The sequence below is a fragment of the Athalia rosae genome, chromosome 7 (assembly GCF_917208135.1).
Source record: "Athalia rosae chromosome 7, iyAthRosa1.1, whole genome shotgun sequence".
Taxonomy (NCBI): Eukaryota; Metazoa; Arthropoda; class Insecta; order Hymenoptera; family Athaliidae; genus Athalia; species Athalia rosae.
In genome coordinates, this window is record NC_064032.1 from 2527478 (window position 1) to 2553764 (window position 26287).

The following is a 26287-nucleotide window of genomic DNA, read 5'->3' on the forward strand; positions in this document are numbered from 1 at the left end:
CACTTAATCTCTCCGCATAGAAAGCGTTGAGCCGTTAATTCAGCGGGAGCAGTTATAGACGGGTTGGCGAAGACCGACGCCCGACGCCCGACGCCGGGGGGGGGGGGGGCTGCTTAAATCGGTATGACAATGGCGCGGACCGAAAACCCCCTCACCCCCTACCTCCCCCACCTCATAGTCTTCTCAGTTTCAACGGTTATATAACTTGACGATGATAATGTTGTGACTTATGAACCGATTTGCATTTTAATACACCCGCCTATTGTTTGCGGTTATTGTTAGTCGCCTCCGTCTACCCCCGGGCACTCGGAGGTGCGAATCTACTTCATTTATTACCAACTATCTTCGATCTCGAATTACCGAAACCGTCAGAGCTACGCCGGCCGCGGAGCGTCGACGACGATATTAGTTTTCTATTCTTTTCGACCGACCTTTTTTCGTCCGGTCGAGACGTCCGTTCGAATTTTCGATATTCTCGCGATCCGGAACAACGATGTCGAAAAATATTCAGCGATAGAAATCGAGGTACCTTCGGATATAATCCAGCGGGTAAACGGCGTAACGTCGATAGCTCGTTTACTTCCGTGCTCGATCGTTCCCCGTTGGTTAGCAAAATTAATTTACTCCGAGTCTATGGGAAGTTTCTCGCTAGAAACTATTCGGCGGCACCAACGGCAACCCCCGGTAATCGCAACAATGGCTCAAACGCGTTGTAAATCTATGCGCATGCATATATTACCTATACCCACCCGGTATACATTCGCCCGACTTCGAGTTACGTATGAGTTTCGAGGTGTTTGCAGTCTCTCTGTGCGATATTAAAACACGTAGCGACTCTACCACGGTAAACTTGATTTCGGAACGGTGGCAAAGATTCGAAGTGATTAAATCCGCCGGCGTTACCTCGGATTCGGATTATCGAGGAGATTCCCACCTCCCCCTCCCCCCTCCCCGCCCCCAATCAAATACCGGTGAGAACAGAGAAAGAAATCCGAATCAGATTACGAACGGATGAAAATAATCTTCCATCTTAATTAGGCGATTCGGATTCCCTCGGATTTTCTCTCGTTGGATCGAATCGGATTTTTGATCGGACGACAATAAAATTTCCTTCCCACCCCCACCCCCCGCTGTCGAGAAACATTTCTCATTTCGTGTACATTTTGTGACACATACAAGTATTTCCGTGTAACACGAGGATGGAAATACCGTGGAGGAGACGTATGAATTTTCGCGCCAGTGGAACCGGTTTAATGACTCTGAGTGACTACGCGTTTGGAGTCTTTCAATTCGTTAAGGGTACCGCAAAGTGCGGACGGATTTTGATGCGACGGGTGGGTGGGCCCCCCTCGGTACTCTGAGGTAGGGAATTGTTGGAAAGTGGGGGCGGTAGGGTGGCGTGTAAATGTATTTCGAATTCTAGCGAGTGAGTTTCGCTCTTCGACTTTAGTTCGACTACACAACCGTCGCTCGTGTGTATTACCTCGAAAACATAACACTGACGGCAAAATTCGGATTGTTCATTAATTCAGAGTACTTTGAAACGGGTAGCAACAACGACAGTCTGTAAGTTACGAATGGAATGAAAAGTTAGCGAATACCGGGTCAGGAACAGGGACGTCTTTCTTGGAAGCGTACAGCGGAATTCCACCCTTCGCTTTTCCCTCCCTTCCATCCTCCTTCTTCTTATTTCTCTACTACCTTTTTGGATGTGCCACTCAATTTTAAACAGCTACTTCGCTCTCGCCCTGCGTTACGAGAAAATTCTGAGCATTGCGTCGTCGTCGTCGTCGTCGTCGTCGTATCGTATCTGCCGTGGGAAGGGAAACTTGTCGTTATACTTTAATGCCTGTTTGCGTATTCATATCGATGTGCTCTTATACGGATGTAACTTTTCAACACCTCTCACCACTCTCTCTCTCTCTCTCTCTCTCTCTCTGTGTGTGTTCAACTCCTCGAGATTTAACCCTCGAAAATGAGGATCTCTTTCCATTGTGCGAAAATAAAAGTGTACGATATAAAATTGAATTTCAACCGACGTATCGTACGCGGAAAAAAGAATTGTCTGAAAAAATATGTGAACCGAGAGAAAAACGATGAAATAATCTTTCGTTTCATTTTTCCGCTGAACGAATTTATTTTATATACCGTCGTCAAAAAGGAAGAGAGAAAAAAAAAAATTTGTTAACAGCCGAGAATAAGTTTCTCGAAGTTGCGGACGGAGTTGCGTGTCGTAATTTGCTTTTGATTTTTTTTTTTTTCTTTTCTTTTCTTTTCAATTCGTTGATTTTATATATATATATTTTTTTTTTATTTCATCGCCGTACGTACATATTTATTCAAAGGCGTAAGACACGATCAAAGGTCACTGTGTCACTGTTATTAAAAGTCGTACGTTATGCTGATAGGGCGGTATGTATAGTTAACAGTGCCGGACATGCAAAAATTATCCATATACGCTTCTGATATTAAACTGCTGAAATTTCCGTCTCCGATTTATAAATTTCGTCGCGTATATTACGCGACGTGCGAGTGGAAACAATTTTTTGTTTTTTTTTTTCAACCAGAGAAAGAAATGGGACTAAAAAAACGTGACAAAAATCATTGAGTCATTAATCTTCTATCCAATTCGAGAATATTTTTTTTGTCACAGCAGAAAATTGACTGAAAATCGGAGAACGAAAAATTTTCACAAACGGAAATGCAAATTTTTTATTTTCAATACGAAGAAGATTGATCGGAGGAGATTCGAGTTTTTGGTAGCGAGTGATTTCGGTGTTGCAATAAGATGAAATGGTCTCCGATTACCGATAACAAGATTCAAAAAAAAAAAGCAAGTGTTCGTACAGCACTGTCGTTAGACAGATCGCGAGAGAATGATCTCACAGCGTCGCGACGAGACGGGAGGAGACAAAAATACGTATAAATATGTCATACGTATATCACAATAACGTACGTTATAGATGTGGAAGTTGGAAGTAATTAGCTCACTAGATTTAGTTAGTCGAATTTAGACCGCTGTACCGTTCGCTGAACTCCCCCGCTGAGATTTTTGAGTTCTCCATCTTGTTTCCGTTTTGTCGAAAATCACACGCCGCACAAAATGAAGATCATAATTTACGCGCTTCTCATTTCGAGTAAGTAACACCTGTGCACACCTTGAACAATTTTACGTCATGATCGATGAGAAACAAAAAATCCTAAGCCATCCGGCATTTTTCAACCCCATCCCTAGAAAATGAAAAAAAAAAGGTTCGCTGAATTTCCCAAATATTATTTTCCAAATATTTTCATTCGCATTTCCCAAATTTGTTAACAAAAAAAAAAAAAAATAACGACTATATATGATCGCCGCACAGTTTGCCTGCTGGGTTCAACTTTCGGAAACACGGAGGAAGAAGATCCGGCATGCAATTGCGATCATTGCGAGAAAACGAACGACGAAAAATTGAACGAATTATCGTCAGGGAATCCACCGCAAGTGATATCGTTGGCCAATAAAAAGCGAAACGGTACCGACGATCGCCTCGTAATTTGCGCGAGAGGACGTGATCTACCGGACAAAACTTTTCCAAGCGTTTGTCACATGCTCTGTCAAAATCGTTGCTCACGTTTCAACGTTACCGAAATAATCGAGGGAAAAATGAAACGCTACATCACCACGGTCCACAGAACCAGTGAGTGTGTACACCCTGATTACCGAGGGATTTTAGCCCATTTTCAATCGATCGATTTCTTTTTTCCTTTTTCAGATTACTACAAACTTCGCGACGGACCGTGCAAAAAACTGTAGAACTCCGCTTCTCAAAACTGATCGGATCACTATCGCAAATTACGTATGGCATAGATACTCGATTTCATAAATTTACATAGACTCATTTATATAATTGTAAATAAAAATGATGATTATGAAAATGGTAGATCGTTCCGTTTCTTTTGCCATTTTCACGAGGGTGAAAAATAGATTACCCCCGACCTAGACGTGAGGATGGGACCAGAAAAAAAAAATTACCGGAATGCAAGAAAAAATCGCAAAAAAATCGTCACTCGATCATTTTATTCTTTGCCTTTTTTCTCGCCTGAAAAAAAAAAAAAAAAAAAAACGGTATCACTGTTCTACCCCAAAAAATAGAAAAAAGGAATTTTTTTCTTTCGCCGAAACGGAGAGAAAAGAGAATTACGGTGTACCTGGTAATGATGGGAAAAGAAAATCCTGTGGGAGGAGGAAACGGCGATAAAAAAAAAAAATAGGGAATGAGTATAGAAAAAGAAGAGGACTCTCGCTCATTTTTACGACGATTTTTTCTTCTCGGTTTTTCCTTTTTTTTTTTTTCTTTTTTTTGAAAAATGTTACAATTTTTTACATTCGAGTCACGCGCGCGTACCGTTTTCCTATCCGAAGGTGGGGTGGGGAGGGTACACTTTGTCGAAGAAAATTTATAGTTAGTGGTATTTAATAAGCGACACCTGCTGCGGAGCGAGGGTCAATTATTATAGGTCGGTCGGTGGGGCGGGCGGGGGTCGAAAAAAGGGGTGGGTAGGAAAACGTGTTGCGTTAATCAGACTAAAGAGCGAGGTAAAGGAGGTTATTAAGCAGCCAGGGCGCGAAACCTGGGGCTATCATAAACCGCGAAATAACAGGCCAATTTTGCGGCACACAGGTATATGTATATGCATGTACATAGATATTCGTTAAATATATACTCGCGGAGGGGGGAAGGAAGGGGGGGTAGGTCAAAACTGAGGAGTTTCCGCGTCGGTATAATTATTCTTGCGGCTCGGACTCCGAAATTCAGAAGCGAGTGACGATAGCTAGAAGTGTCTCCGGGAGGGGGGGGGGGGGAGGGAGAAAATGTCCCGCTAAGGAGAAAAAGCCTCGTTCCTTTTTTTCATTCTCTCTTTCTCCCTCTCCCGCCTTTTTTTCTCTACGTTCCTCGCTCTCTCTCTCTCTCCCTCTCTCTTTCTGTTCCTCTCGCTGGAATTAGTCGAGACACAGTCCTCACAAATTGAGTTGCTCCGCTACGGAATTTAAACATTCAAATTAACCTACTTAGCAAGTCAAAGTGTCTAATGTATGCGCGACGATTTTTAACCTCCCCCGTACCTCCCCGACCCCTTCCTTTCCTTTCATTTACTCACCCTTAAAAAGTATACGCGATTAGGTTCCCGCGGAAGGCACGTACGTCCGAATTCGTTCGTTGAGAAAGAAACAAAAAAAATATATTGAAAAACTAATCACAATATCGAAAACGAATTTTTTGAAGAATTTAATGATCGTTGATATTGGTGAAAAAAGAAATTCTCCGGGTCGATCAATTGACGGGAAATGCCCTGTACATGGCTACCTGGGCTAGTTTTATGTGAAAATGGTATCTCGATTGTTTCATTTCGCCCATTCTTTACCCCCCCTGCGTCACGTTTCAAAAGCGAACGTATACGTACGTACGTACCCATGTAGTAAACATTGACGGTCGTCCAGCGGTCAACGATACCGTGTTACGGTAACTGTTCGTACGATACGGCTAGTTTCAGCCTCGAATTTCAACAGTTCAACCTTTACGAGACTCCCGTAATTTTTTCAAAAAACTATCCACAGAATTCGTCGATTCATTTTTCGAAATAACGATTTTTTTTCGCTTTCGGAAAAATCTGTGGGAAATTAAAAATAATTCAACGGGGGTACGCTCCCCCGATTTTTTGAGGGATACGCCCTTCTGGCCGGAGCGTGTGCACCGAGTGGTGATAAAATTCATAAAATTCACGGGGTTGGCGAAGAGGACTTTGACCCGAGGGCGATTTTCCGATCTCACGATCAGCTGTTTAATTCCCTTAAACTTTTTGCGGGTTACGCGGGTTGGTGGTGGTGGTGGTGGTGGTGGAAAAAAAAACGGCGAATTTGAGGCCCCTCGGTTCTATTAGCCCTCGACAAATGATACCGTGAATTTTCACGGATTATGGTTAACAGTTCCACGGTGGGGTGCACGATCAGATCGGATCCTTCCGGATGGGTTATATTATTATGATATGGTGTAGACGGCGGTGGTGTCAAGCCAAACAAATGGCCCCTCATCGCTATACCTTTCAAGGAGGTAAAACGATACGACGACGACGACGACGACGACGACGACGTCTGATTCCACCTTAAGTAAGAATAAGCGAGGGTAGTAAAAGAACAGCCATTCTCTCGGCCCTTCGCCAATCGCCGTTCGTCCCGCAAAATACAGACCTTATGGAATAATAAAAAGAGGAGAAAAAAAAATCAGCGTTTCCACTATGTTTTTTTTTTTTATCTTCCTCTTTTTTTTCTCTACCTTCCATTTCTCTTCGCCCCGTACGCCGCGCGGGCTTTGGTGTATCGTGCGACGTATTGAAAGATATCGAGTTACGCGGAATTTTTCTTCACTCTCCGTACGATTGCCAACGTACGCGAGATATTCGCGAATGAAGAAGGAACGGGAAATTAAAAAATCAAAAAGTGCGCAGCTCGTTTCGGTTGATTTTATTAGCCCGACGAACGGAGAGCGGAGAAGAGCGTTTTCAGATTGATTTACACACGTTTTTTATGACGAAAAGTTCAAGTTGGCCCGAAGAGGGATGGAAAATTAGCATTCGTCATCGCGCCTCCAGCCGCAGCTTTTCAACCTCCTTTCACGTCATCCTTCGATCGGAGGTCGAATTATTTTTTCCCATTTCCGGAGTAATAAACGCGATTAGAATTGAGTTCTTTTTTTTTTTTTTTCGTTTCGTCTGTCCAAAAAAATTGCGTTTTTGACCGAAGAGGAACCGATAAAAAAAACCCTGAGGGATCCAAATTCTTTAATTGGTATTCATTCGCTTGTGCAAGCGCGCTGCAATATCTGTTCGAACGATAAAGCGTTGGAAACACAACTCGCGAGTCAGCGGGACGCGTGCAGTATTTATCTTATCTCTAATGAAAGACGTGCTTCGAATACACGCATTTATGTACACTTAATGTACGCACGCAGAGGATACGTAGCTAGACGTACCGCACGAACCGTGCGAATTTTACGCACCGGAAGGGTTGAAAACGAGAGGCGATGTAGGCGGTAAAATTAGTCGGAAACGGGAAACCGTAGCACGGCCCACGGGGTGGTCCGAAAACCAAAATTTTGAGGACACGAGATCCCTCGACCGGGGCGAAAAGTAGAATTTCGAAATTTCATGCCTGATGAAATCGGATCGGGACCAGCTAAAAAGATTTTTTAATTGCCGCGTGGTTTTCGGCAAAGCGTTGAAAATATTTTTCCAATTTTAGTTCACGTCGCGAGAAACTTGACAGTTTTTTTTTTTTTTTGAAATCGATTCGTTTTTTTTCTTTCCTTTTTCTCTCTCTTCCCAACGTTTGGGTAAATTTTACCGTCAAGGGATGCTCATTTTTTGGGATAAATATTACCACCCACATCTACGTGCGTACCTTTTTTAAAAAAAATTGGGGTAGGGGGTAGGTTTTCGGGAAGCACGAACGAGGATACTTGTACATGCGTACATGTGTACACCTGTACACACTCACGCATACGTACACATGCATGGCGAGCTTCTATTTAACTTGTTTTAAGGGAGTTCGCGTGCGTTTTAGAACTTAGGGCATTATACATGCCTCTGTATATACATATATACGTATACCCATCGCGCGAGAGTAAAGTATCGGGGGTGGTTCGGGGCGGAAAGAAGAGTGAGAGACGGAAATAAAGAGAGAGAGAGAGAGAGAGAAAGAGAGAAGGGGTTTCGAAACTGGTTCTCGCGTTTGCGGTTGTGTTTGGGTTCGCTTAAAAGCTGCGGTGGGGCGGGCAATGACGCGACGACTTTATAATTAGAGGGAATTCGGTGGCGGTATGGTTTAGGGTAAGGGACAGGGACGGGGGTAGGGGCAGGGGGGCGGAACGGAACGGAGTCGGGGGGGAGGGGGTGGCACCGGTGTTCCCCTCGTTAACGGCAAATTAAGGGAACACCGGTTTATTAAGTGCCCGCGGAAGTCTTGCGTACAGGTACGCGGACATGAACGTAACGCCGCTCCCGTACGTACCCGCTGTGCACCCCTCGCGAAAACGTTGAAAAATAAAGAGACGTGGTGAACAAAAAAAACACCAAAATTCATTGAGATTGCGTCTTTTGGTTTTTTGATTTTTTAGAAAAAAAAATTCAAATCGATATCGATCAACGCCTGATCAAGATCGCTCGACATCTTTCGGGGGATGGGGGGGGGGGGGGGGAGTGAAAAAGTTGTGGAAATAAAAGAAGAGGAGGAGAAAAAAATTCTTCGGACAGCTGGACCGCGATGTAAAAAATTTCGGTAGACCTTCTGCGGTGTAGAGAGAGTGGAAATTTTTTTTTTTTCTTTTACCTGGTGGACGTGCAGGTGCAACAGCGAAGATATAACGAGAGGCGATAGTTTCAGTTTCGTGGTGTGTAAAAAAGAAGAAGAAGGAGAAGAAGAAGAGGAAGAACGGGGGCCTTAAGACCTCGCAACCCGTCGTGACGATCCACGCGCATGTGAAACGAGACGTTCAAAAGTGTTGAAGGAACTCGATACCCGATAAATTCGACACTCTGGTCGTCCACGATTCTATCTCCTTGAAAATTTCCACGCCTAATAGCACCGGAATAAATTTCCTAGTGTCCCGTCCCGAATCAAGTAGGAGATTCTTTCATTCTCACTCAACATCTGATCGTGAACGAGTCAATTTTCGCAAAACCGTGCGGCTAAATATGTCGAAAATTTGCCTCTACGACTCTATCAAATAATCACCCTGTAAAAATCGTCTCCAATTTTATTTCCTCATCTTACGGAGAAAAATTTGTTAAGAATAATTCCGTGGGAACTTCGATATTCGAACGAACCTCGTTATGGGGGTGAAAAAGAGGGAGTGAAAAAAAAAAAAAGACCAACCCCAAAATACGATTTACACGAGTATGTCGTCGGTTTGCGAGGGAACAAATGGTTTGGGGGGGTTGGGGTGGGGGGTCGTTGGCGAAAAGAGGGGTGGGGTGAGGGGTTGATACGTGTCGTAGAGTGGGGAATCTTGGGTGGCGCGCGCGCGCCACCCCCGTTGGAACTGGTAAGGGTGAAACGTGGGAAGGGGGAGGGAGGGAGTGAGAGGGAGTAGGGGTTGCTTTTCCGGGGTTGGTATTCGTTGGTTCGTCGAGGATAAACTTGAAAGCCGGCGTTCCAACGAGTCAGTCGCGACGCGGCACGCGCCCCTTTCGAAACGTATACGCGGCTTCTATATGGGACGTGAAAGCGTGAACTTGTGCCGGCTTGGGGCTCTCGTCCTCCTACTGGGTATCGCCACTCTTTTTCTGCCCACCACACGACCGGAACACATCGGTAAGTAAATTGAAAAGTGGCGAAAACGAGATGAGAAATTTTTCAATTTTTCGTTTCGCTTTCGAAAAATGGGCTCAACTATTTTGACATCGAAATTCGGAGCTTCTTCGAGCTTTTTTCTGAATCGTTTTCCCAACTTTTGTTAGTTCAAAAAAATATTTTCATCAAAAAACTTTATTTTTGACGTCGTATCGTGAGTAGTGAGTGAGTGATAACCTGGCAAAAAGATGAAAATGAGGAGGAAGAGAAGGATAAGAATTGCCGGAGCTGCGTACGAAGTAAAAGGGAAAGTAAAATAATAATAAAATAAAACGAAAGAAGGGTTGTCAACGTCGTTACAGTGATTGCGAACTCACGCGCGAACGTCACTTACGTCAGATTTTATCGGTGCTTTTTTTAGACGAGGGAAAAAAATACATTCGATCTTTACGGGTGTACGGTATACGGTATATGTGTACGAGCTTGCATTCATCCTTCGGAAGAAAGCAGACAAACAATAACAACGAAACAAACGAGCCTGCGAAGGAACAAAGAAAAGCAAAGGGAAAAAGAGGGAAAAGGAAAAATGAAAAAAAGAAACTAGTGTGAAAGAAGATTGTCGCTATCAGATTTTACTGTATACGACACAACCGTGTGATTTGACGGAACGATGACGGATTGAAAAAAAAAAAGGGAAAAAAAGTGTTAATCACAAGCCACTTCGCGTCGAAAAGGTTTTTGACAAAAGTCATTTTTCTTTGCCCGGTAGAATTTTAGGCGCAACTTTTCTCCTTTCCTTTCCTTTTTTTTTTTTTCTTTTTCAATCACTTCCGTCGAGTACAAAGCACGTGTAATTTGCAGTAATCGCGTTAATCGACGAATCGTCGCGGCGCGTGCGATAAAAAAATGTAGATAAAATGATAAAAAGAATCATGTGACGCGTATTCGGATACTAATTCCTTTTTAATTTTTTTTTTCTCTCTTTCTTCCCTTCTTTGCATCGCGAATTAAAAAAATATAATCGGACGAATTATCGTCACGTGTCGATGCGCGTTTCTCCTCTCCTTCGTTTTTTTTTATTTCCATCCCGCGGTTCGCGCGCTTTACAACAAGACCAAAAAAAAAAAACGATTAATCAAATCCTTAGCGACGTGTAAATTATATATTATTTAAAAATAAAAGTTCTTAATTACACCGCGCGAGTTATCGACCAAAAAAAACAATGATAAAAAAGACAGACAAACACAAACAAACGGAGCAGGAGAAAAAAAAGCAGAAAAAAAAACGAAGAATTACGAATGATAAAGTGAGCGTGAGAAAAAAAAAAAACGTCAAATTTAATAACCGCTCTTAAAAACGTCGCGTATAGATAGAAAAATTATGTAACCATTAACGAATCTATGTTACGATAAACCGTTGCGAAATATACTGTACGGATCGCGTCTGCGAATCGAGGTTGTATCCGATGATTGATGGAAATAAATTTTTTCGCAAATTATTCCCAACTTCCGTCACGGATTATTGTCGAAGGAATTTGATTTTTTTTCCCTTCCATTTCCGTATCGATACGATACCGCTTCGTTTTAACTGGCGCACGTTAGGGGTAGATTTGGGGATGTAAATCGCGAGGGGAAGAAACGCCGTTGCGTTAAAGCACGCGCAATCAAATTAGCTTTTTTTTCCTTCCTTATTTTTTTTTTCTTCTTCTTCTTTTTCTTTATTATCCATCTATATAGTCACCGTCTCTATTAACCGATCTATCAATCCGTCGATCTATGAGGCATTAGGTCTGACATAACAGTGCAAACTTCCGTGTATACAACGCGCTGTGTGTGTACAACGTGTATACCTATGTATGTCTGAAATGAGGGGGGTGGGTGAAAAAGGAAAAGTGAATGTGCGGAGGGCGGACGTATAACGTAATCGCATTTTTGATTATACTCCAGATCCGAATTAATCACTCAATTGATTCTTTAGAAAAAAAACATAAATTATCCCAACCGTTGACGTCAAATTTAAATTCATACACAATGGAAGTGCGTTAATCTAAATGCCGATGGGTAATACAAGCGACTGCGTTACTTGCATTCCGACCGCATTTGATTGCGCCAAAATTGTTGTAGGGATTTTGATTTCTTTTTTTCGATTATCCACAGGTGTATAGCGCGTGATTAATTAATTAGTAGATAATCAGAATTTTCCCGCTAATGAATTTCTGCTTTTTTTTTTCTCGTTTCAGTTTTTTTTTTTCTAAATTTCTCTTTAATTATGTACCTGGAATTTGATCAATTTACTGCCCGAAACGAAAAACGAAGAATAAGAATTTAAAAAAAATGAGGGAGATTGAAAACGGAGAGATCAATTTTGTGTAGGGGTGAGTAAGTCGGGACTCAGGGTGATTCGATTTTATTTCAGCGCCACCGTGAGCGCGTAATCTATGAAAGAAATTAAAAAAGATATTTGAAAAACGAAAAACGGGACGGTTAAAAGATGTAAAGCAAAGAAAGAATCGTGCGACAATGAAAGTGAATAAACAAAGAGCAAATGTATCTGAATCCCGCGATGATTCGATTTCTGAGCAGAAAATAAATCATTTTTTTAATTGGGTTTAATATGCCTTTCCTACGTATTTTGACCTCAAGAATGCGAATCCAAAAGAAAAATTGATCTATCTCTGAAATTGACCGAGTTATCGCCAATTTTCAGCTTTTTGGGGTCAGAAATGAAAAATTGATTTTTTAGTCTATCTTAAAGTAATTTGGGCTCAGGAATCCGAATCCGAAAGAAAAATTGATCTATTTCAAGAAATAACCGAGTTATCCTCATTTTTTCGCATTTTTTACCATAAAAATGGAGATATCTCGAAGGGAAAAAATCGCAGCCCAATTTGGACAACGGATTCGTGTTCCTGAAGTCAAATCACATAAGAAAAGTGCCATACAATCAATTTAAAAAAATAAAAAATTTTGGTCAAAATTTGAGATTTTTCCAAGGGGTACCCCTTACGATTTTTTCAAATTTCAGCCAAAAATTTTTATTTTTTAAAATTGATCGTATGGCACTTTTCTTACGTAGTTTGACCTCAGGAACACGAATCCGTTGTCCAAATTGAGCTGCGATTTTTTCCCTTCGAGATATCTCCATTTTTATGGTAAAAAATGCGAAAAAATGAGGATAACTCGGTTATTTCTTGAAATAGATCAATTTTTCTTTCGGATTCGGATTCCTGAGCCCAAATTACTTTAAGATAGACTAAAAAATCAATTTTTTATTTCTGACCCCAAAAAGCTGAAAATTGGCGATAACTCGGTCAATTTTAGAGATAGATCAATTTTTCTTTTGGATTCGCATTCTTGAGGTCAAAATACGTAAGAAAAGCATATTAAACCCAATTGAAAAAATGATTCACTTTCTGCTCAGAAATCGAATTTTTTTTTGGTTCTTCAAGAGCAATCGATCGAGTAATCATCAATTATTCGCTGTTGGGAGCAGAAAAATTAAGACTTATCGCTTGGTTTTAGTCGTAGACCCACTTTGATTTATCGCAATCCATGCATGGGTCGAAATATTCGAATATCTCGGTCTACGAGGGAGCCCAAGTTTAGCTGGAGTCAGATAGCCACGAGCGCGCGGTTTGTTGTGGGGCGTCACCTCTGCTCAGCCCCCAAGGTGACGTCTCACAACAAAACGTTACTCTGCTGGCTACCTGACTCCAGCAAAGCTCGGGCTCCCCGAGTCAACTTCAATTTTAAGTCAAAGAGAGAGCATGTCATTTTTTGATTCTATACCTGAATTAAAAAAATAATAGGAGAACAATTTTGAACAGTGATCAAGTAAGAAAAAATCACAATCGACAATTTTCAGATATTTTCTATGCTTTTTGACCAAAAAAAAATATTTCCGCCGGAAGTACCCCACTTGATTAATTATTTATCCAAAAAACTAGTGGGCTACCTCAAAATATCAAGTAAAAAGTGTTTTTCACATCTGAAAATTTTTCTTTTTTTATAAGGTACAAATTCTGCCCCCCATGCTAAGAAAATGAAGAAAAAAAATTTCTCCTACCCACCCTAATGTGGGTGTTAACAAGAAACAGAAAAAATAAGAAAGTAATAAATAAATAAAAATTCAATTCAATAAAAAAAATAAATGAATAAGAACGATGGAGAACGAAAAATACACAAGTTACTGTACACCGCGAGGTAGGTAGTGGCCCAAAAAAAAAAGAGAAAACGAAAAAAAGGAGAAAGGAAATCGATGTAAGAAAATTTTCTTTCTTCTCCATCGATGCTTACGAAGGCGACTAAAGAGCGAGATTCGGAAAATGAGGAGGAAAAACTAAATAAAGAACCGAAAGCTTCGACCAACAATAGCGAAAAGGAGAGAACACAATTCGTAATATTTTCTTATTCGGTTCCATGCATACCTGTACAGGTAGCGTTCGTGAGAAAAACATCCAGAATCTTACGGGCGAATCAATGAATCGCGTGTTAGTTGGGTATATAAAAGCTCAATCGTCGATACTTGGTGGGATCGTGTGTTTGATTTTTTTTGATTTTGTTTTTCATCCCTTCGACAAAAAAATATGGAACGAAAAGCAGCTTCGACCGAAAGAAAAAAAAAAATTCTCATCGGAAAACCGACGACGATGAAGAAAAAAAAAAATAAAAATGCCTCTTTTTCAACAGCGAAGCGAAAACGAGCTTTTTCACACCGCTGACGAAGAAAGAAAATTTTCTCCCCCCCCCCAAAACTTCAAATTCCAACTGCAAGAAGATTATACACTTGGAGAGATAACGCTGCAGATAATGAGGGAAAATCTCCTCCTTTCTTTCTTCGTATAAAAACTCGCGCGCTTCGAAAAACGGCGGCAAACTCCGTGTCGGGGATTTGTATTTAATTCGAAATCGGGTTTTTCGGCGGTGTGTAAATTCGCGCGCGAAATACGTGTACACACGCGTACCACGCGTATATATAATTTTCGCGTAGCGTACAAGTCGCTTTCCACGATCGAAATTGATTAAATTCTCTGGTGAGATTCGCTTACAAACGCGTTCGAGATCCAATAAGAAGGATTAGGGTGTGCCGAGCCCCGTAGTCGTCGTCGACGTCGACGACGTCGTTTGATTGAATCGAATTTGAAGGAAGATACATGCCATAAAGCTTGCAGTCGACGTTGACGTACGTACGTATACACGTCTACGTCTCGCCACATAATACACCCGGGGGGGTGGTATCGGTGCGGGGGCGACGAATCTTTTGCGCGGAACAAAAGCTTAAAGAATATAATCGCCTCCTTTTCGACCCCCTCCCGCCCCCCGATTTCATCGCTACGGTATAATTAAGGGACGTCCGTCCGTCCGTTTCCAGTAAATGCTGCTTTGTCTCATTCAAACTTTCATCCGTCTCTGGGTTTCGGTGTACATACGGAAAGAGCTTTCGCTGCAGACTACCGGATACGTATATAGATCTATAACTACGTCCGAACACAGCTTGAAATCCTGTAAAGTAGTTGGCGAACTTAAATCTTTTCTTCACTTTTAAGACCTCCTTACTCCTTTCATGGAAAAATTTTCAATGCAACGCTCTGCAACGTTGATCGAAGAAATTACGATAACAATCGCACGATCGATCCGAAAGAGAATCCGAGTAAACGCGATTTGTCCGAATACAGAAATTGCTTCTTTGGAAAACCAAAATTTTTTTCAACGGTGTAACGAAAACTCGCGTTTTCTCTCCGCCGCTAATTTTTCGTTCACTCTTCCCGTTTCGCGTTACGTTTTTCTTACGACTCGATTCTCAGCCGGTGACGTTCGTTTCGGAGAGCCCCCCCCAGGATTCGGGGTAAGAGTGGCGCGGTCGAGGGAATCGAAGCGGAAGCGAATCTCCGAGGAGGCGGTTTTGAGATCGCGACGACGAGAAGTTACGAAGATCTATCGGGTTCGATAACCGCTGGGAGGTGACGCGCGTCCTACCGGAGTTAAAAGGTATTCAGGGTGATACCTTGAGGTAACTTATTAGTACGAGGCAAGAATTCCGGGACGTCGAAAGCCACGTGGAATTCTGGAAATAAGCGCGGGTAACGTCAGTCGTGTGAATTTAAGGTACATATTCTCATAGGCAGAAGGTGGAAGGTGGGAAGGTGGGAAGGCGGGAGGCGGTTTCATGGGTCGCGTTTGCCCGTACTCTGGTTTTGATCGCGTGCCACCAATTCCACAGTCAGCCAGCCAGCCAGCCAGCCAGCCAGCCAACCGAGTTATACCCACCTGCCTTCGCTCCCTGACTACGACTACCTGCTTTCCCTTCCATTCCTTGCCTTCCTTTCCTTTCCTCTACTTTTCTTCCATCCTATTTAACCACCTGGGAATCGATATCACTGCTTTGCCACCGCTACCAGTTTACCCGGGATTAGGTATATATACACGCTTACAAATGTACGCGATATATTCGAAGTCCCCGGGTATACCGCACCGAACCTAATAAACTTGGACGAAAATTTTCTTTGCATCCGAAACTCGACGATCGCTCCGCCAATTTTTACCGATCACTTCGAACACATACCTGTCCGGTTACACCTCGATCTGCGAAGGTTACGATTCGAGCAGTCGACGTCACGACGATTCGTACCGCGGAAAAAGTTCGGAAGCGAAAAGTTCCGATTTCGAGTCAGACGCCCTCGATCGGATCAATTAAATCCCGGAGTGACGACGGTCGAAAAATTTGCGAATTATTTCTACTCTGGGAAGGGAGAGTTCGCGGCGAACTCGAAACTTTTTTTTCCTTACAATTTTCGCTCCTCATTTTAATAAAAACGACAATTTTTTTCGGATTTTATCGAACGCATTTAACTTGGTTGATAAAAATTTGTCGAACCGTGCAAGTTGTTTTTTTTTTTTTCTAAAAAATTTGTAAAACACGATAAAAAAACAAACCGTTAAAAGAAAGAGGCGGAGGTAAAGAATTCGGAGAAATTTCTCTCCGTCGAATGATCAATTTTTCGAATGTCATACGCTGTCAGCTACCGTGTACGTGAGTGTAACGTATGATGTATTGTATCATACCTATGTAAATGTACACGTAGAGGAACGTTTTCGTTTAATAGGGTCTCGTGCGGAGATATTTTTGCCGGTATATAAGGTTTCGCCTGCACATAAAACGTACGACCGACCGACCGACCGACCACTTTAACGACGCGATCGCCTAGCATTGTAATAATAATAATAATAATAATAATAATAATAACAACGCGATACCAAAAAAGTAACGCAAGGTGTTCCACACCCTTACATTCTACAACCTTAATACGTCCTAATCGGCTGGAAGTAATCCAAAGAAAAACAGAAAGACCATTAACCGCTATCGAATTTCATTTGACCACTCGGGTATGTAAGTCCCGAAAAAAAACTTCGAACAAACTAACAGGAAAAAAAAAAAAACAGAAACCAAAAAGTTTACGTTGCAGTTATCGTCTCACCTGCTCGACATGTGCTCACCGCTAATTATCACCCACCCACAGGTACACAACCGCCATCCCCATCCACAGAAAAAATTGCAGCTGCGAATGAAATAATTCCAAAACTGAAAGAGAAACCAAATAAATGAATTAATCGACGAAAATTATTAAAAGCTCGAATGTTTTCACCTGATATACCTTTTTTTCTGGTACATGGAATGATATGTTTACCTATTTTTATTCAACGACGAGTTTTTTTTTTTTCTCCACTAAAATTATCCATAGCTTCGTAATTTCGTCAAGCACGAGCAACATAATGAGGATATTAATAACGATGGTAATGATAATATTAAAGTGCAGGAAAGTTCTTTTGAAATATCCGGTGCATGTACAGGTATATTTTATATACATAGGTAATTTTATGTAGCGAGTCAAACCTGCGCCGGGGTGCACGAGGATAATATGGATGTGAATTGTGGAAATCCGTCGGGAAGACGGCGGAACTTTTATCCTGCAAGCTCGTAGATAAATTCCTTGGCGATCATTTAAACGTCTGTATAAATTTTACTCGATGCTGGGTCACAATGTACGTGTGTACGAGCGGTCCTCGTATACCTCTACGTATTTAAATACATAAATACAACCGCTGCAAACGTGCATCGACGTTAATTAAATTTTTCGAGTATGAGGGATGAAAAAAAAAACTCAGAGAAAGAATCACTTCGAATATCGAAGATTTTTTTCCCTCCTAACGTAAATTCACTCCCACAGAATCAATATCGAACGGAGGAAGAGAAGAGGAGGAAAAAAAGAAAATCCATCTTCGTCGATTTTTTGAATTAGAAAATGGCGAATGATTTCTATCGTTTTCGTTTGTTCGTTTTTTTTTTTTTTTTGCTTCTCTCTTTCGACGAATTTTTTGACGTGCTTCGGATACGAGTATATTGGATTAGGTTTGTCCCGTAGATACGTACCTTAAATTCGAGCGATTCGGTCCAAAGGATTCGATTTAGTTCCGGTTTTCAATGAAGTAGCGGACCTCTGACGAACCGAGTCGATCCAACTTTCGTACGATTGCCGCACACGTACGTGTAGCTAGCTCTTCTTGAACGTCCCTCCGAAATCCGCCGTCTAATTCCTTCCATTCCCCCCCCCCCCCTCGTTCTCCCCCACTTCTCGTCATTTAAATTGATTGAGTTCGCGGCGGGGGTTCGGGGGGGCGGAGGCGGGGGTCGGGTATTTAGAGCACTTTTTAATTTATACCCTCTTCAACCACCTGATATACGTGTACGCCTATACTACTCGGCCCGATCATCGTCGACAACCCTTAGAAACCGTGAATAAAGAAAAAAAAAGAGAAAAAAAACGAGGAGAAAAAAGCTCGTCGGAGAACAAGATATCCAAAAACTTTATCAAACCTTGGGGTGGCGAAGAAAGAAAAAATGGTATCCTTGTTCTGCAAATCTTCAACGTGAGACCGATTTAATTGTTCGATCCATTTTTTTTCATTTTTGAGTATTTATCGAGCACGAAAAACGGAAAAAAGAAGAGAACGAACGAGCTTGACTTTTGGGGAAAAAAAAAAGTTTTCAATCTCTTTTCTTTTTTGGTAAATATTTCACAAAACCACCCTCACTTTCTCCGTGTAACGTATCTGTATTCGATTCGCATAGAAAGTGAGTGTATTAAAAAGAAAAAGAATATTATCCGACCGTTATCACTTCTCCAAGAGACATTTATCAAGCAGATATAACGTAACGTTTGAACCACGTGTGTGACGTGTTCGGTACATGTAACACGAACCTGTATGTTCCTTTGTAACGTCGGTTTCTCACCCGCTTCGAAACTTTGCTTCCTGTCGTACTGTACGTTCGCTTTTTAGATTTTAATTTTTTTTTTTCTTCTTCTTCTTCTTCTTTTTCTTCATCCCTTCTTCGTAAATTTTATCGCCCTCGACGCCGCACGCTGCACGACTGCCGACAAAGACGAGGATGACGAGGACGAAGAAAGGAAACTTGTGGGGAAAAAAAATTTATATTCTTCCACAAGTTTACACCATTAATACCTGCTTTTTTTTTTGCTTCATAATACCAGAGACTTTTGGTGCACCGACCGATAAGGGCGAAGCCTTTTTTCGAGGATCAGCTGCTCCTCTTCTGCTTCTTTAGAATCTCCTGCTACTACGTGAGATCGCAACTTTCAATGGCACGTCAATCGAACATCCCTCGATTCCTTTCCCCTCCTCCGCCGACGACGTAGACGACGACGACGAACCTCTTGTCGAACTACCAGTACCTCGAATCGTCCGAGCAAAAAGTCGAATAAATAAGTCGCAAATAATGTCTCGTCTGTCGGTATCTCAGTTTCACGCAGAGAACACAACGGAAAAAAAACCCGGCCGACAAAAGATATCTTTCGTTTTTACGTCGGATAAAACTACGCCGCTTTGCCGGGTCGGCGTGAAGAAAAAAATTTCTTTGAAAAGTGCGCAGTGAAAATTTTTTTCCCCATCCTCGTTCGGTGTTATTTTCACGTCTGGCGAACGCCTTGAAACGTGAGTGCGTTTTTTTCTCCCCAATTTTCAACTAGATGAGAGTAGCTTTTATTATCCGTGCTATCGAAATATCGAGACGTCTAGCACACGAAGTAAAAGAGAAATACCGATGGGTTTTGAAAAATGAGTCGTTCTTCGAAAAAGTTTTTTTTCCGACGAGGGACCAGAAGTTCCACTAAATCACCGTGAGGATAACGCGATCGGATTCTTCCTGTACTTTTATTTATTTAAAAAGTTTCGAGTCGTGAATAGAAAAAAAAAAAAAGAAAACAAAAAAAATGTTACCTCCCCTCAAATTTCCGATATTTCGAAGAATGAAAAAAACTACAAAACTCTCGTTAGGAGAATGAAACAAAAACCGTCGTGAGAATAAAAATTACACCCCAACATTCGTACGGTCGGGAAAAAAATTACGACGGTACAAAAGACGGAGGGAGGGAGGAGGGAAAAATTTTAAACACCAAAAAAATTCCCATATAAACAAAAATGTCGTGAAAATAAAAATTTGCATAGCTATGTCACATGTACGGGGCGAGCCGCGAATGGCCTCGTTTGCACGTATAGGCATTGACGAGTCATGTGCCACATTTCGCCCCTTGCCCCTCACCCCTCGCCTCCCTCCCCCCCCCCCGATATTTCGATTCCCGAGGGTGCAGGTGGCGATTTCTGGAAGTGGGTATACCCACCCGCGTGCGACTACCCGCTACAAGGACGATCGGGGACGTCGATCGGGAGCAACGAGTAGTCGTGGGAAGAAGGGGTGGTGGTCGTGTGTTTTAGGGTATTGTAGCAAGGAACCTGGGGGGGGTCGTCGGCCCGCGGCCAGGGATTGCCACGTCGATGGGGACCATGATTGGATCAGTTTTATGATCTCTCTTGGGATAAACAACGCATTGATCCTTGCCTTTTTCATGGGATCAAGCGACCGGCGTGGGCCGAAGGGGGGATGAGGGAGAAGGGAGGAGGAGGGACGACGGGCCAAAGGTATACGCGACTACACACGCGAATCGTCGGAGTAGAAATCGAACTCAGAAGACGAAAAAGCGTAGGAAAAAAAAAAAAAAAAAAAAAAAACCCAACGAAAGAAGAAAACAGAGAAAAGAAACTCGAAGGTTGGGGTAAAGTGGGCTCCGGGTAGGATCTAGGTTGGAAATGCGATCCATGGGATATATACATATCCCGTGTCTGGTCACGCGGAGATCCAGGGGGTCGCCAGTTATCGCTGTCGGAGGGTGGGGGGTGGCGGTTTTCCAGTAGCCCCCGAGCCGCGGGTCGGGTAGGTCGCGGGGCGGCTACGGAATCGGGGAGATTCAAAATAGCCTCCGACGAAGAGGGACTCCGGGCCGGAGGACGACGCACGGAGAAAACTATGAGGATGGAAAAGTCGGACGGGAGAGGGACGATCCCCGACCGTTCTCTTATTTCATTGGCAATTTTCGCAGAGGCGTTCTCGCGCTTCCCAAAATCACCGAAAGTCCCGCTGCCGAATTCCATCGGATATAACGTACCGCGACGTTGACCGGACTGCGCGAGGGTTGAGAAGGGAAATGAAAAGAAAAAAATGCCAACAAGTCCAACGACACACGTTCATACCGTTTGACAATGGGTTCCAATTCTCCTTGTCGCGTACGTTGAATCCGATCTTCGGTAGGGGTGGCGCCGAAGGATCAACGGTCACTTTTATATCCGCGTGAATTTTACAGTTATGTTTGTTCTTTTCTTCCGTTCCGTTCGCCCACTCGAAGAATTCTTCTTCACTCTCGTTCGATTCGGACGGGACGATTAAGAGGGTTTTTTTTTTTTTTTTTCCCCCTTTTTAGAGAAACAAACGACGTTACATTCTGGATGAAATTCTTTCGAGCTTTCCGAAACGACGTTCTAACGTCATCGGCGCGTGTGGTTTTACCGCGCTATACATTTCCTTTGTATATTCAAAGGGACGTACGTGCATCGACCGCACAGACGTGTGACTGCGGGGGCCAAAAGTTCCGTGATCTTATCGGCGTCCAACCCTGTGCCGCTAACGAGCATTCCTCTTTGTCGTGAAATTTATTCCCACGAAATGAGAAAAGGATTAATAGATCGTTCGGTTCACGCGTGGTACCGACTACTTCGCAAACTATTTCTCGCCTGACCCTTTTTCCCCGTGCACGTGTACGTGTGTGCAAATTTCTCAAATTCATATTCACCTTGTCGGAAAATCTGAAGATTGCAAAAATAAAAAAAAAATATATACTACGAATCGCGATTATTTATGATTCCGGTTCTTTTTTTCGGAGTCGTCGGTCATTTTTCTTTTACTTCACACCGGCATTTGACTTCATTCTTCGTTTAAATCAACGTCTCGTGATCTTTTTTGAAGCTCACGTTATTATATTTCACACACGGGTCAAGAATTTTTTTTTTTTTTTCGTTCATCTACGAATTTTTGTCATCGAGATATCTCAATTTTCCTGTTCCAAAAAATGAAAAATTTTGGCGATAACCCGGTGCACGAATTTAGAAGCAGGACGTTCGTCTCGTTTCAACCGGCGTTTCGAGTTTCGATCGGTCATCAAGTTTTTCAGAACAGGAGAACGACTAATGGGACAGGATGATTCGTTGGCAGCTCGTCGTCCTTCGCCCCCTGGATAAATCACTCCAACCGCCATGCCCAGAAATTTCGAGTACAAGAATTGTTCGGCTCGTTTGAAGAAACGAGAGAAAAAAAAAACAGAGGAAACTTGAAAAACTAATTATAAATTTAGACACGCACGCGTTGTGGAATTTCTTTGTACTTTCGGGGTAATATATTTGCGAGGTTTTAAACATCTGCGAAGAGGATTACGTTACGAAAACGCTAAATCTACTCCAGACTCGAGACGATTCGCGCTATTCTAAAAATACAACTTTCTTTATTAGTCACTGCAACATATCAGCCCAAAGTTTATTTCAACGTTCGCGCATAAATTCTCTTACATCATTCAACCGGGCCGTCCCTCTCTTCTCCTTTTTTTCCTTGTCTCCTCTCTTCTCTTATTTTCATTTCCAGCAATAGATCCGATTCCGAGCTTTTTTTTTTCTCTATTATTTTTTGGCTTTTAATAAGAAGGAAACGTTCACCTTATTTTCGTCTGTTTTTCGGCGGTTAATTTGAGCGCGAATTATTCGTTATTACAAATAGAGGTACGTACGCGCGCCTATGTGCTCGAATGCGAATTAAAAAAAAATGGACTGAAAATTTATCTATTTTTTTTTCTTTTTATCCACCGTACGCGGTAGCGGCGAAACGTGTGATAATTTTTATGCTCGACGATGTTAATTTACATAAAGTATATACATATATATATATTTATATATATGTATTTTACATATATGTACAGAGAAGCGTAGAGAGACGTGTCACGGTGTATATATATATATATATATATATATATATGTACATATATGTACGCGTGTACGTACATAATATCTACCGGGGGGTACTTGGCGCATTCAGCACGTGTCCGAAATAGTTTTATAATTAAAAGATGTTTTCTCAAGTTAATTAAACACGTTACCTCGTCGTCCAAGTAGGTGGGTAATGTTATACGTATATATATATATATATATATATACTCACATAAACTGGCTACTGTAATAACCTGAGGTACGCGGGCCAACGAGTAAGCTAGCTAACTTGCTTACCTGGGTGCTCTTGCTTGCTCTACGGAGTTAAAAGGTTGTGCTCGCAGCAGACGTATAAAACTGAGCCAATGTTGGTTGGCTCCATACTGTAATAGGCAGCAGCTCTCTCCAGGCGTGAGGGGAAAGAATTATTTTTCAGGTTAATTGCCGCGCAGCAGCACCAACGTTCCTCCCATTTTTTTCCTTCCTTCTCTTCTTTTATTTTTTTTTTCTTCCGGACGCCTCGTTCGACGGCGAAGGGATGAATACTCGGCCGAAGAATTCCGGCGTTTAAGAGTACACGTTTCGTACACGTATAACGCACAAGTGGATGAACACCGGTGTACGAAAAATTTTTTAACGGCGAAACGGCGTGCCAATTTATTTCTTTCCAAACTCGTTCGACGGATTTTTTTTCAAGTCGACGTACAACGAGTTTTTTTCCTCCTCGAAAAAATCTCCGAATTCAGAATTTATCTCGCACCGTTGCAACGGAAGTTGAGTTCCATGTTCTCAAACGTCGAGGGTGTAGTTTGCTCTTCTTTTCTCTTATCGAATTCTTTTTTGTTTTTTTCAAAGTATCTCGAACGTCACGCGAATCGAGTAGGTCCAAAATTCGGACGGATGAAATTAGAAAGATCGGTGCAAATTTTTTTTGCTTTTAGAAATTGTTATTTTTTTTTCTTTTTATTCAGAAACCGCGAAGGGTGGATGGAGGAGCGTGTACCTACGTTGAATTTTTTTTTTTTCTTCTTTCTATACGGGGTATTATAATTTAATGTAAAATTGATTCGTTTCCCGGGGGATTAGAGGTCACGTTTTATATACAATATACTTTATGTACTGTGTACGTACTTGCACAGCATTAAACTATCAATCTGGGACGTTACACAATTTCAACTAGTCGGGACGTCGACAAGGTCGTCTTTATGCGCGGCGGCCTCTCTCCCCTTCTCTCTCTCTCCTCTCTCTCACTTTTGTATGTTTACGTCGGTGATATTACCGCAGGTCGGATTTTGCACCTAGAGCTTTCTCGAGCTCGGAGGGGTCTGGCTAGCCGGCTGGTTGTTTTCTAGCGTACACGCAGCAGTTCCCCGTTTAATTTAGTCGTAAAAGTAACGACCCCTAGGCCAGCCAGCCCCGTGTACTTCGTTGTGCAACGGCGACGCGGGCCTCTCACTTTGCCCAGAATCCACAAACGACCCTAGGGGACGATCGTCAACCACCGGAGTTCCGAAGCTACGGCGCTCGCGGGTCGAACGAGAGAAAGAGGGAGAGGGAGAGGGAGAGGGAGCGAAAAAAAACCGGGGGAGAGAAAGAGAGACGGGGTAGTCAGGGCGAACGGGCGTCGCGGCGCCGACTGTGGGTCCGAACCTACAACCTTCCCCCCGTATACCTGAAGAGGATCGAGAGACGCGTTTTCCGCTTTAACGTTCCCCCGGCGGATTGGGAGACACTTAAACTACGAAAAATCCGTGACTTATACCGCGAGGGAGGTCGGTCAAAACGATGTTTAGTACATAGGGGGACGAGGAACGTTCGCCTTACGCGCTCCGAAATTTTCTCGAATCAAAATGAAACAGATGTTTATACCGTTTCTTTACGTTTTAGGGTACATTATACGACTCTCCCTAAGGATATCCGCGAGAACCTGATTTTCGGGATCAAAAAAATGCCAACTTCTATTTTCATGGTTCTCCATCTCTGTGAAACTTGTTTAAAAAACGGGAAGACAAGATCTCTCGTTTCTTTTTCGGAGAGAAAAATAAATAAAAACGTTCAATCGAACGATTTTTCATGCGAATAATTTTGAATGAGATAAGAAACTTCCTTTTTTTCTATCGATTTTTTCGGTCACCCGTTTATTTCGTTTTTTTTTTTTTTTTCTCTTCTCATCGCAAATCCCAGCCTACGTTTTGAGGTATTTTTTTTTTTTTTTTTTTTTTATAGGTAATACTAAAGATAAGAGTAAGAGGATCCCGCGGTAAGGTGCTGTTTTATATTTAATTAGATGATAAAATATTTACATCAATATTTACAGTTCCGGAGTAGAGGCGGCGGGAACCGCTCATATTATACACCGAAAGGCAAGGGTGAGCTGAAACGGCAGATTTTTATGTAGAGTTTCGAGCTTTTATGTCTTTTCATCCTACGGATATCAATTTTTTTTTTTTTCTCTTCTTTTCTTTTTCTGTGTGCACCGTTCGTACACCGCACGTATCGTTCTACACACCCGCGTTAAGAAAAAAAAAACGCGCCATTTTTCCAACGACTTTTTTAGGATATATTATTTATATCGATTCGCATTACAGGTGTACCACATATTTTCACATTTCCAAATATTCCTCAGGGGAAAAATAAAAAGGACGTTTCGAAAAAAGATTCGCACAATGTTCCTCGGACTTTCTTTTACTTCTCTTCTTTTTTTTTATTCAAAATTTTCCGATGTTAACGAACGTGATTCCGAAATTTCGATGGATAAAATTTGGAGGGAGAACGAGAAAAAATAACTAGAAGAAAAATAAAATCCGGTACCCGCTTTCCGCTGATGGTGAATTATTGGTATACCTGTGTTCGGAAACACGCGTGTTTCTTACTTTTTCTTGTAGATTTATATACCTTACCGTCTTCGTATATTTCAACTATAATTTATCTAGTCCAACCTCGTATTCCTCACGTCATCGAGTCGCATGTCATTCGCGGCACTTGGTGACGTCGCCAATTTTCTTTACTATTTTTTTGGTTTTTTTTTTCCTCTCTTTATTCTCGTTCTCTCGTTGTTTTTTTGCCACGCTATAAAATTTCGTCAGTCACCGTTCTCTGTAATTACATACCCCCGTCGAATGTGAGAAAAAAAAAAAAGATCCGTTTTTTCTTTTCCTATTCATTCTGCATTCACGACTGACTCGCTTTTCGATCAATTTTAGTCAACCTTCGCCGAAAGATTGATTTTGTCATAGAAAAATTCTCAGGAATTAACCCGGCGTATAAACGTATCCGAAAAATCTGCGAAAGGATAAGCGAAGAAAAAAAACGGTGGAGAAACGGGTGGAGTAAAATTAAAAATGAAAACGACGTAATATGTACATACGTATGTGGTCTGAAAAAAAAAAAACAGGGAAAAAGAAGATCGATAAAAATTGGAAAACTATAAAAATAAAATTTCGGAATGGAAGTGTAGGGGATGCGGTATTAAATATTGAGGAAAACGATAACCCGCAAAGTAGCTGCGACTATTTCCGTGGCCCCGAAATCAATTCACATAAAAATTTAAAACATTCATCTCGCAAAAGGCGGATAAAGTGACAAG

The 26287-nt window shown here is 42.0% G+C and overlaps 2 protein-coding genes across 3 annotated transcripts in view; both read left to right on the top strand.

The window, feature by feature from the left end:
* Positions 1-2909: 2909 nt before the first annotated feature.
* Positions 2910-3918, top strand: LOC105689209. Its single transcript, XM_012406061.3, has 3 exons — positions 2910-3137; positions 3360-3677; positions 3753-3918. The coding sequence occupies exons 1-3, from the start codon at positions 3104-3106 to the stop codon at positions 3791-3793; spliced, it is 393 nt and encodes a 130-aa protein (XP_012261484.2). The 5' UTR covers positions 2910-3103; the 3' UTR covers positions 3794-3918.
* Positions 3919-9166: 5248 nt separating this feature from the next.
* LOC105689208 (opioid-binding protein/cell adhesion molecule homolog) overlaps positions 9167-26287 on the top strand; it is a 99118-nt gene continuing 81997 nt past the window's right edge. For both annotated transcript variants that reach the window (XM_048657995.1, XM_012406060.3), the window contains exon 1: positions 9167-9346. In XM_048657995.1, the coding sequence (XP_048513952.1) occupies positions 9247-9346 (100 nt within the window). In that variant the 5' untranslated portion in view covers positions 9167-9246. The remainder of the gene's footprint in view (positions 9347-26287) is intronic.